Genomic DNA, 12,684 nt, shown 5'->3' with positions numbered 1-12,684 from the left:
CTCATGGTGAGACCATCTATTTTATATTGATTTAATTTACACTTTCAGTCTTAAATTAATCTCTTATAACTTTAAAGGGTTTACTTATAACCTTTGACCAAATCATAGTCTTAAAATATTCACCTTTTATATTTTTAAAGTGATCACTTATAACCTTAAAGTGATCACTTACAATCATAAAGTGACCAATTATTTCAGATTTTGACACAACCTTTAAGTCTCAATTACGAAATGTTGAAGACAATTGTCATCTAGGTGAATTCTCAAAAACTAGGTAGGAAACTGCAAAACAAAAAACATTACTAAAAATGTCAAAGTCTAAATCCTAATGTTAGCTACATTTTATCTTTATTTTTACCCTTATAAGTGGCTTGTTTAGCGTGAGGAAACTACATGTTATCGCATTGGTTTATTGCATTTTACGCTTGTTTTGTTGCTTTGGTATTTTATTTCATTTCAGGATCTAATCATCAACACCGAGCACAAACTAGCCCCTTTAATTGTATACATTGCTCACCTAAACACCGAGGGCTCAAAGAAGTGAAACATCATGAGCCAAGCCACAAGAACAAGCCCAAAAGAAGCCAAAATAGATCCACTCGACCAGAATAGGCTCGAGCCAAGCTGAGTATTATATATCTGAAGCTCGCTTGACCAGTCGAGCAAAGTTGGCTCGGTCGAGCGAAGTGCATTCAAACTTCCAGAGCTTCTTATCATCAGCAAGATTCAATCCAGGTGTATAGTACATCCGTTCAACTGGTCGAGTAAAGTTGGCTCGGGTCGAGCGAATGGGCGACAATAGCATGTGCGATCTTTTTAAGCATCATTCGAGGTCCAATTACATTTGTTGCTTCTAATTGCTGTTGCGAAGACTGCCAGCCACCCTATCCTATCCACTAGGGGTGGCACCCCCCCGCCTACAACCTTCAACTTGTTTTTGAAGCCTATAAATAGAGAAAAGGAAGAGGGAGCTATCATCGCAGTTTTTCACCTTTCATTTTGAGTAATTTCTATGTATTCTTCATAGTTTTGCTTTCATTTCAATTAAGAATTAGTGTTAGCATAATTTTCCTTTTAATTCAATTAAGTATTTTCACTTTCCAAATACAATCTTAACTACATCCTTTATTGTAATCTTTTGCAACTTGGAATTCTTTAACCATTGATGTACTATTATTGAAGCTTTTGGAAGGTATTTCTTTGAATCATCAAATTATCTTGTTCATCCTTAGATTGAACTTAAAAGAGTAACTTCTATCCTTACTTATATTGTTTTCAATTCATGTCATTTAGTAATCTTTGATTGTTTGCCTTTAGTTTCATATATTCATGCTTGTAGTTCTTCAACTTATATTACACTCATTTCTTTAGGATACTCTAGCTTAATTTATTCATATATGATTCTTGGCTTGTTTGCAATCTACAATTTCAATATGAGTATGAGTGAGTAGTTTGTTTTGGCTTAGGCTAGGCATCATCACCATGTATGTAGTTTGAATTGCTTTCTTTACCTTTGGCTTGGTTGTGTTGTTTATGGTTTAAGATGGATTTTGCTATCATGTTGTAGTGTCGTTGAATTGAGGGCGAGAGTCGATTTTTAACGATAATCTATGCTTAAAAGTTAAGACATCTCCATGAGAATAGGCAGATGCTTTAATTGGAAATGTTGAATGTGTGCTTCATGTCTTAAATTATGTTTAGCTCCATAAGAATAGGTAGTTGAGTATATTTAGGAAGCTTTTGTTGCTTGAGAGAGAACATTAGTACTTATGATACGTTCTTCCCCATAACAAAATATCCATGACCTTAGGTTAACGTTTAGTAAACACTACTTTGGTGAGAAAGCCTAGCCTATGCCTCTTTGCTTATTGATCATTTTATCCTTACTTTTAGTTACATTGTATCCTTATTTACTTTTATGCTTTAAGTACTTTTAATTGCTTGTTTTAATTATTTCTATCTCCAAACATTATATTATACGTTTTCGAACACACTAATCGATCGAGAAACTAGTAACTTAACCCCCACTACTTGTGGATTCGACCTGTACTTGCCGACATACTATGCTACGCCATACACTTGCGGTCTTACTATTGAAGGACGTAAAGTCCCGATCACCTAACAATTCGATGTCCGACCAAAAATAGTAAAGCCCTCCTACACAAATACTTTTATATCAAAGGAGTAAACTATAATCGAACAATAACAATTTTTTTTACAAAATTCATGAACTAACCAAACTAAAGTCGGAGAACATAACTTCCCAAGAACCTAATATAGCTAGGCAAGTTTCTCCACTCGAAAAAAAATTTCTGTATATAAAAAGAACATAACTATAAAATGAACAAAGAACAAGTCGAGAATCTCGAGTAACTGACCCTAGATCTCTTTCATTGTTTCGGGTTTTCATCTATCGGAATAAAACTTATTTTCCGGGCTTATACCTTGGTAGATTCAACAAGGTATTTACTCGAGTAACGCCTTCTAAAGCAGAATAGTCGTCCAAAAGCAAGTCATCCTCGGTAGGGCTTTTTTCGTCATCCACATTACTTTCCTGAATTGCGTCTGTATCAGTTCTAACGGTTGCAGACCCGCCCAGGGTGGTGGGGCCATTTGTATCCTCTTTATCAATCCCTACTTCAGCTCGTTCAGCTGAAACTGACGAGTCTTTCTCGTTTGTAGCCACTGCAGACGATAGGGCATCTGTGTCCGAGTCCAGGAAGAGACAGATCACAGCACAATCGTCGATTTTCGATGTTGGATATTTCATTTTCCAGGCTCGGACAGCTGTTTCAACAAGAGCTCTAGCTGCTGTGGATCTAGAAGGGGCTCCTGCAACTACGTCAACTGCTTCTTTGTTTGAAAGAACGTCCCAAATCTGTTATGGATTGTCGTGTGAGTGTTCGATAATGCAAGGCGAAAGATGAGAGAAAAATGGTAAGAGTGAGCTTACCCCATCCGTAGCCAAAACGACAAACTCATCCTTCTCGGTGAGGCGCCTATATGATACGTCAGGCAATGATGTGAGACCGAAATCCTTGAGGCAGAAGTCCCCAAATGCACGAGCCATGGCAAGACCAGGCGAATCAATATTGGGAAGCCAAACGCGAGATACATCTGGCTCATCTCGAAGGGCAAACACACGTCCTCCGCACTTCTTGATTCTCTCTGCTTCGGCTGCTTAGGAGGGGAAAACAATCAGCAAAAAATATCGAGAAAATCAAGTAAAATTCTGTAGTCATAGTAGAAATGAAATTTGAAATATACGGTTCGAGTTTTCATGTCGTAATTCTTATTAAAACTATTAATTTTACGAAATTTTTATTTTTCTGGCACTCGCACAACATTTATTGACATCTTCACAACCTCCCAACTTCTCAAGTCTCAGTTTACAAATTTTCCATTAGAATACAAAAAGCTAGAAATTTATTTTTTATTCTTTTTTTTGCTAGTGTATCGGTCATGCAACTACAACAGTTTTGGCTAATGGATCAGCAATTCAACCTCATTAAAATTTCTGGTTTTGTCATTAAATAAGAGAACAAATAAGGTGATGAAAACGAAAAAGAGTACACACATCTTTGTATATCGTGCAGGGTATGTTACTTGGACTCGGGCATTAATGCCGGATATTGATACGTATCCAAGTGTCAGATGCGTTCAAATGTTCAATTTTATGCCTAAAATGAAGCGCCTAAGCACCATACCAAGGTCCAAGCATCAAAAATCAGACACGGGTACGTGAAGCAAAATAAAGAGTTCGAGTAACATAGCCTGCACGTGCAAGTGCAACTACTCCCAAGTAATCGAAAATACTTATATCATCGAACTAGTTCATCTTTATCAAAAATACTTTCATCATTGAAAAGTTTGGAGCAAGACATAAACCTGGTAGATTCGGTTTGAGATCAACAGTCAACTGCACAGCGACTAGACCATTATCATCATCTCGGGTTCCCAGCACAGCTCTCGAGTCACCGACATTTCCAACAATAAGGTCTTGCCCCTATTACATTCAACTTCTAACGTTAAATATATCATTTAAGAAATCTAAAAGTCGAATCTATAAGGTCATCCACAAACCTTCTTGATAAGAGTCACTGCTGTAGTTCCGCTGCAAAAGCAGTCCACACTCGTTTGTACTCTTAATTCCCGTTCCATCATTCTGAAACCTGTTATAAAAGAATCTTTCAGTATCTGAAATATTTCGGATTCCTTGTGCGTTTCTTCAAGATCGACAGAGATTCTGGATTCATCATCGGCTGATATGAAAGAAGCGTCTTCATGATTTGCACTACTCGAATTAAGGCTGATTTTTCTAAGAACTTCTTCACTTTTTGCGTTTACTTCCCATTGAGCATGTAGTTTCTGCGGGAGGGCATCTCGTACTCTCCTAGCAACCATATGACCGTAAGGTCCATGACCATCGAAAACCCCACAAAATATTGCGTCATTTCTCGAACAAAAGTTCTGCAAATCAGGGCATACAATATTTCAATGAACACCAATTTTCACACATTTTAAAAAAGCACCCGGTTTTAGTGCACAAAAGATGGCAACTAAGAGTTCCTTCTAGTTATAGATTAAAACACAAGAGATTGAGAATCATGGGTTGGACTTTACAGTGCGAAAGGGAGTCGATTATCACCACCTACGGGAAGGAATAATGTCCCACCCCCTTGCCAGTACCCTCGAATCGACAAAAAAGATTAATAGCAACTAAAATCACCCAAAAGCAATATTTCTATCTTCTTCTATAGGATTGCGATAACAACAGGGTGATGTGGTAATATGATGCCAATTATCGGCCGAAAACATGAGATTCTAAAACAACCCAAAACACGATTTTTTTAAACAATTTTTTACAATGGCTGATGTGATATTTCATTTATTGTACATAAAAACGATCAATAACTTATTTGATAGGTATACGTATAAAGTACTTCAAAATCTATGTTATTCAGACATTTTATTTTGCTTCACGAACCCGTGTTCGATCCTTGATGCTCGGGCATTGATATGGCACTTAACACTTCATTTTAGGCGTAAAATTTAATATTTAAACGTATCCGACACATAGACATGTACCAATATCCGACATCAGCACCCGAGTCCAAGTAACATAGCTTCAAACTGAGGTTGGATTCAGACAACCAGTCAGATGTTGGATCATTTCAAAATGTCAGTTTCAGTCAAACACCAATCATACAAAGTCAATTGTGCTACAACTTAGTACCATGTTACAAACCCTGTCTTTACAGGACACATAATATACAAGAGTTCCACTGATAAACGGATTCAGTAAATTACCAATCTCAAAATGAATGATGGATAAGGATAAGTACACCATTTTCTAATATACAAAAACTATTTATTAAAGGAAATGAAAGGCCGGATAAGGATAAAACTAGTGAAAAGAAACAAAATCTAATAAGATAAAAACAGCATACTATATAATCACAAAAAAGAAACACTATACTTTAGATAATGATAAAATAAAGAGATCAAGAATACAATTTTAAAAAGTTTAATCTACCTAAAAGAGGATACATTTATTTAAAATACCCTTTAAAATAAAGGCTTAATATATCATAGTTATTACTAGTACACTAGTCACTGTCTATAGCAACTATACTATTTTATTAATCGATCTTGTTTTTATTTATTTTACATATATAAAAAAAATAATCAAAAAAAATAATCTTATGGATTTTGTTTATTTTATTTCAATTAATATCTTCATTATATCAATTTTTAAAAGTTTTAATTATGTGCTATTAAAAATGTTAAAAATCACATTAAATAACCTAAAAATAAAAAGTATAGCAACTAATTTGATCCTATCCATTAAATAGGGTCAATTCAAAGAGCGATTCTTAACAAATTTGGAAGATGAAATCATGAATTCACTGAATAAATTATTACTCACAATTGGTCATCATAGAATCCAGTTGTCTACAGCTAAGATTCAAAACCAATCAATCAATCATCATAGAAGTGCAACTCTTCAAATTACTCTATCCATTAAGCATAGTAAAATTAGTTAATACACAGTTCAATCACACTAATCACAATTCACAGGCAAAATCAGTGTAATATAATTCGCAAAGTTAATTCACTTTTCGAATTCGCAATTCACTCAGATAATTGTAAAATAGTCCGACCATAATGCATTTTTTATTCGTGATTCGTAAGGAAATTAAACATAATTTGCTAGTTAATTCGCTTTTTAATTCACAATTTCCTTAAAATGACCGTAAAATAGCTCAAAATAGACCATAATTTGCCTTTTTATTCGAAATTCGCAAGGACATTAATGAATTATGTAACAACGACCAAAACAAATATCATTTTACAGAAATGAACAAATGTAACATAGTACAAAGTAAATGAGATTAAGGAACTAACCTCCCAAACAACCATGGCATCTTGATTAGTCCCCTTCCTTCCCTGCTGGGTGAACAATGAGGCGACTTCGGTCGCCCCATTGTTGAACAACCTGCCAGGGATCTTATATTCAAAGGAAGAACTCCTACGAGACCCGAATCGTTTCTTGGAGTTCTTCCTCTTTCTAACCCCTAAAGAGGAAGGAGAACCAGGGAGAGGGCTCCTGCTTTCTGCAGAAAAGCAGGACCCCATTCTTAGGGCCCTGATTATATTAACTATGCACTCCAGTACAGCTACACAACAACACCCTCTATAATCTATTGATGAATCTACTACTACTGATTTTGCTGTACCCTCCTCTATTTTTACCTTTTTCTTCAACTATCAATCAAATTAATCCCACAAAATTCACTATTTGATCAAATTATTTAATACCCAATTACAAAATCCAGCCAACTTCACTTTTTGATCAAATTCTCCAATACCCAATAACAATTCACTCTTTTTGATCAAATTCTGCAATACCAATAGAAAATTCTAGCCAAATTCACTATTTGAGCAAATTCTTTAATTCCAATTACAAAATCCAGCCAAATTCACTCTTTGATCAAATTCTCCAAAACCCAATAAGAAATTCACTCTTTTTGATCAAATTCTCCAATACCCAATAAAAAATTCTAGCCAAATTAACTATTTGATCAAATTCCCCAATACCCAATAACAATAACCGGCAAAATTCACACTTAAATCAAACTCCAATGCTAAATGAATCAGCTTGACAATAATTCAGAATCCAACATAATGGAGCATAAATTGATTGAAGCAATGAAATTGTCAACCAATTAAAATAAGAGAATATAAACTTCTCCAAAAGTGAAGAATCCTTTTTCCTTCCACAAGACACAAAATTGCTCAAAGCAAAAGATCTAACAAGTGACTAATTATAATTATAAGAAGAAGAAATTAATAAACAAAATTCCCCTTTTGTAAATATTCTTTTTTTTCTCCCACATACTATTCCAGAAACTCCACCATTACATAAAACTTGGATTCAAATTCGAACCCGAACAAAGGAGCAACAAAAAAACACAATTTATTCAAATAATCAAATAAAACAGATCGAGATTCAATTACAAAGTTAGATGTTTAAATGCAATACAACAACAAAAGATTCAAAATTCCGAAGTTACAAGAATGAATAGCAAAAAAAAAAAGTTTTAGACATAAATGAAAATAGAGAAAGAGAGTGAAAAAATGGAAAATTTGGGGAAATTGTTTGTTGAAAAGATGAAATGAGGAAAAATAAGCGTAACCACCCACAAAAGAGTGCTGAGAAAGAAGGCGAATTTAGGACATTGAAAATATGAAGACGATGAAAGAAATAAGCTTCTCTTTTTAAAATCAAGTTTCTCACGCTTTGATAAACGTATTTTATTGGATTTGGCGAGCAAATATCACTTCAGCATTTAAGATTCGAAATTTAATTATGAAAAGTTATTTATTTACAAATGGATGATTCTATTTGGATGACCTTTTTATATTTCAATTATATAAATTTAAAATAGTAATTAATTTTAAATTTAAAATAGTCAATTAAAAAGACGAGTTAATTATATAATTTGGTCTTATGATAAACGATCTCATACAAGCCATTATTTTTCTTACTATACCCTTGAATGACAAAAAAAAATCTTTTGATTTTTGTTTGTTTATGATATTTTAATCTATAAATCTCATCATGTTTATTAGTAATGAAAGAGTGTAATCCATAACTATACTCACTTTGTTGTAAATTACTAGTTCTCCTATAATTTTTATTTTTATTTATTATACAAGTTGTACTTATATTGACTTACTACACATTAAATAATGTGTATCAACCTTTTATTTAAGGATTGTAATTTGTAAACCAAAAGAGGCAGAGCTGGAGGATTTAATTACAGTATAGTGGAGAGTATAGTGTAGATTTAGGAATAAAATGTAAGAAATAATATACAATACAAATATTATTTATTTACATTTAGATTTGTCTCACTCAATTTACTCTTTTTTTCATTTTTTAGTCACTCTCTTTCATTTAATCACTTATATTTTGTCTTTATTCTACGACTCACTCTGCCCTTTCAATTAAAAATACATAATTTCGATCAATGAAATTATTAGAAAATAATAATAATAATAATAATAATAATAATATTATTATTCCTATGATATTTATGTAAAAGATTTTAGTATTTCTATCTAAAAAATAATTTCATCACAAAATCCATCACTTGAAACTTCAATGATATTTCTATTATTCATAAATTGAACACGAGGAGATCTTAGTAAAAAAATAATTTGTAAAGTTAACAAATTATTCTTATGTGGTAGGATTTGATAGAATGAGAGTTTTGGAATTTTAATTTACCTTTTCTAATTATATTAATTTTACTATTAATTATTTTGCATTTTTATAAAATATTTACAAATTATATTAGGATTTCTGAATTGAACACCATGAACCAAAGACCATCAAGAAAAGCAAACAAGGAGTAGTTGGCACTTGGCAAGTGGCAAGTGGCAAGTGGCAAGTGGCAATTGGCAATTGGCAATGAAGCCCCACAAGGCCAAACCAATGATGTGATTACTGATTTGCAAGGAGGATAAAAAAATTATCATATTTATGGTTTCTCTATACATCAAAAATATCGTGATTCACGTTAATGAAATATAAATATATTTAATTAATACTTTTTTTTCTTTTCAGGTCTCTTAGTGAAAAGAAAAACTGAGTTAGAGAATAAGATAAAAAAGCAGTGCATGATTGACATAAATAATTATTAATTAAAATAGATGAATTTAAAAGAGGAAACTAGGATAATTGTCAAAAACGAAAATAATACAAAATCAGATAAATTAATATGAAAAATAATATTAATTAAGAGGAACATAATTATTGACTTTTAAGTGCATAAGTTTAGCATTATTATTTTATATTTGTAATTTGATTTTCACATAGAGATGTATCATCACTAACTTGACTTGTAGATTTTTCATTATATACATATGAAGTCTCATTATCTTGATAACAATTTAATTAATATCTTATATATAATGATTTTATGTATGGTATTAGAGTCCTAACATATAAATTAAAAGTTATATATTTGAAGGGATTACGGATATGGATTATTTGTCACCTTACATCACTTAGATTTTATTTTTAAGCGAGATATTAGATATGATAATGACAACATATAACCTACCTAATAATCAAATGAGATTTTTAAGCGTTGACCAATGCTAAATTCATACTTAGCGTTTAGCTTAACAAGCTTTCGTGTTAATTTGAACCGTGATATATACAATGAGTCAATAAAAATAGTTAATTATAGTAAAATTTGTCTTAGCAAGCACTAGAAATGAAATATAGTTAGAATTAGATAATTCAAAAGAAGGCCTAAAAAGTAACAAACTCTTAATTATTTAGAAAAATTATCGTAAATAATACAATTTTTTGTTAATTTTCTTACAATAATACTAAGTATTAATTAACCATGAATAATACTAATTTAGGGGTACTATTCCTAGAATTATACCAACTTTAGTTTATTAACTAATTTACTTTGTAATATAATCTCCTATAATTTGATTTTTAACATGTTAGATATAATTTAGGAAAACACCTCTCAAAATTAATATTATTCATGGTTAATTAAAAGTTGATATTATTACAGAGAATAAACAAAAAATTATATTATTCCTAATAATATTTATTATTTTTAAAATTCTAAAAAGTCCTCGACATTTTTCCCAAATTAAACAAAGGTCATTAAGTTGATATTTGTACCATTAATAGAAGATGGGAACATGCATTGAATTTATGATACTCTTCTCAAGTATTTTGTCCAACATAATATAAAGGGTAAGGATAAGGACTTTGTCAAGATAACTTTGGCTTTTAGTATAGACGAGTTTGGCCAATGGTATTAAATTGTAATATAAATTACGTATAATTTTGGTTGGACTCTAGACTTATTAGACTGGGAAGGTTTACGGTCTCTATAAATTTTCAGCCTTTATATTAAATTTAATACGAATACGAATTTTCACAAAATTAATGTATTTGAGTCTAGTTAATTAGACTCAATTCGGACTCGACAAATAACCATTCTTACATTTAAGTAAAAATATTAGTACTTTTGTAAATTATATACATACCTTTATTTTTTACTTTTTTGCTTTTATATGAGAATTTTTTTTGAGAAAACATAACTATTAAAAAAACGGAGAATTATATATATATATATATATATATATATATATATATATATATATATATATATATATATATATATATTTAAGTATTTTATACTTCTATATTGTTTTATTATGGTACCTAACCTATTGATGGATGGTTCAAAATGTTTGATTTGGTTTCAAGCTCCAAGACGAAGCTTGATTAGTCAATAATATTTATTACTGATCGAGCAACTTCTCTGAGGTATACTCCAATTAATTACTGGTCTAATGGAGAAAATAAATTGGGGTCTACTCGAGAAAATAAATTTGGTCGACAAATCAATAATATTCTATTTCAATTAGATAAAATTAAATAATAAAATTAGAATTGATAGTAAAAAGCACCGACTCCTTTTGTTACCCTCCTTTAATAATTAATATAGTTACGTCCTGCAATAGAACGTTTGGTTAGTGATATTAAATGGTGGTAATAAGAATGATTTATAATGTAAAATTTCATCAAAAGTTTCATATCATTTCCATGGTAATGAAACATTGATAAAAAAAATTTTTGTTTATAAATTTTCATTACCACCTAATACCACCTCTCCCAAAGGTAATGCATTGAAATGAATTTCATGAAGAAAATGAGATAATTGAAATTGAACAAGTATGAGCATCAAGGTAACCAGGAGATTTTTCAACCAAAACTACACTAATTTTTTATTCCTATTACCTTCGTTTATTATTATTTACCAAACGGGCCGAAAAGAGTTTGAATGCAACTATATAAAATTAATGATGAAATAAAAAGCGATCCGAAAATATTTTATGTGATAAATGATATTAATTGTAATTTTTAACTTAAATTGGAAGCTAGGGTTTGAAAGAGACGACATGAACATGCAATTCTCGAACTTTAGTGGGTATAAACTTATAGGGGAAGTGTGGTGGAATAATAATGGTCTATATTTTCTCAAATAAATGAGATTGTTTAATGGTGAGATCATTTTAATTGAACTGAATTATGTATACTTACAGTTTTAAAATAATTACTTGTAATTTTAAAGTGATTACTTCAGTGATAAAGTGAACATCCTAATTATATTCTTAAATAACTGATAAACTTAAAGTAATCATTTATAATCTTAACATAATTAAAATTTTAAATATGATCAATTAGAAAAATAAACTATTTATATGAATTTATTCATGATTAGACGGTCTTATATAAGACTTACACATTTTTATTTGTATATTTTAAGAATTTTGAAAAGGAATAAACAGTGTGAATGAACCCTAATTAATCCTATTATTCGCAAATGTCAATTAAGAGCTTGTCGATGAGCTAGCATGGTATATGCTAATGCGTGATGACACATACTACAAGTATTAAATATTGATTGCTACGTATTACAATGGACTTAATTTGCTATCAATTAAGAATGACAAAGGGATGAGTTTAATATAACTTGATTTGAATAATTAACACATACCAAATTAAATTAAATTTAAATCGATAATCAGTTTAAACGAGTTTGAGTAGAGTTTTATTCAATAATTTTGGATGATTAAAGATTTTATCGATAATATAGCACATAATTATGAGAGTTTAATCATAAGCTAAATATTCAAAACATCTTTATGGATATACCCAAAACTAACGATCATTTCATAAAAAAAGTTGTTCTCACTCCCATGATTATAAAAATCTTAAATCTAATTTATGATCTTACGATTTTCCGATCACATAACAAAGGAGCAATCCAAATTGTAGTTCGGATCATAACGTTGGTAAGAAAAATTATAATTGTAACAAATCTCATAAAATGAACTAAAATGAAAATATAGAAAAATCATCCCTATAACAAAGGGAGTATTTTATATATCAAAAATCACCTTTGACTATATTTATATCAGTAACAGTGTAAACACTAAAATTGAAACTAATGCTAGGATTAAGAATAATAAAGTAGATGATCCTTTTGTGTATTCTTTTCTCAATCTTACAATAATAAAGCTAATTTAAAATTTGTTTAACAAATTTAATTTAATATTAACCTACGCTTTAGC

The 12,684-nt window shown here is 30.7% G+C and overlaps 1 protein-coding gene across 1 annotated transcript; it reads right to left on the bottom strand.

Moving 5' to 3' along the window:
- Positions 1 to 2,169: 2,169 nt before the first annotated feature.
- Positions 2,170 to 7,885, bottom strand: LOC130797010 (probable protein phosphatase 2C 33). The gene is made up of 5 exons (XM_057659476.1): positions 6,409 to 7,885; positions 4,084 to 4,470; positions 3,889 to 4,006; positions 2,954 to 3,177; positions 2,170 to 2,878 (listed from the first exon to the last, which is right to left on the bottom strand). The coding sequence occupies exons 1-5, from the start codon at positions 6,637 to 6,639 to the stop codon at positions 2,426 to 2,428; spliced, it is 1,413 nt and encodes a 470-aa protein (XP_057515459.1). The 5' UTR covers positions 6,640 to 7,885; the 3' UTR covers positions 2,170 to 2,425.
- Between the last annotated feature and the right edge of the window lie 4,799 nt (positions 7,886 to 12,684).

This window comes from Amaranthus tricolor, chromosome 12 (assembly GCF_026212465.1).
Source record: "Amaranthus tricolor cultivar Red isolate AtriRed21 chromosome 12, ASM2621246v1, whole genome shotgun sequence".
Classification (NCBI taxonomy): domain Eukaryota; kingdom Viridiplantae; phylum Streptophyta; class Magnoliopsida; order Caryophyllales; family Amaranthaceae; genus Amaranthus; species Amaranthus tricolor.
Note: the sequence above shows the minus strand (reverse complement) of the source record. Positions and strands in the feature narration are given on the sequence as shown.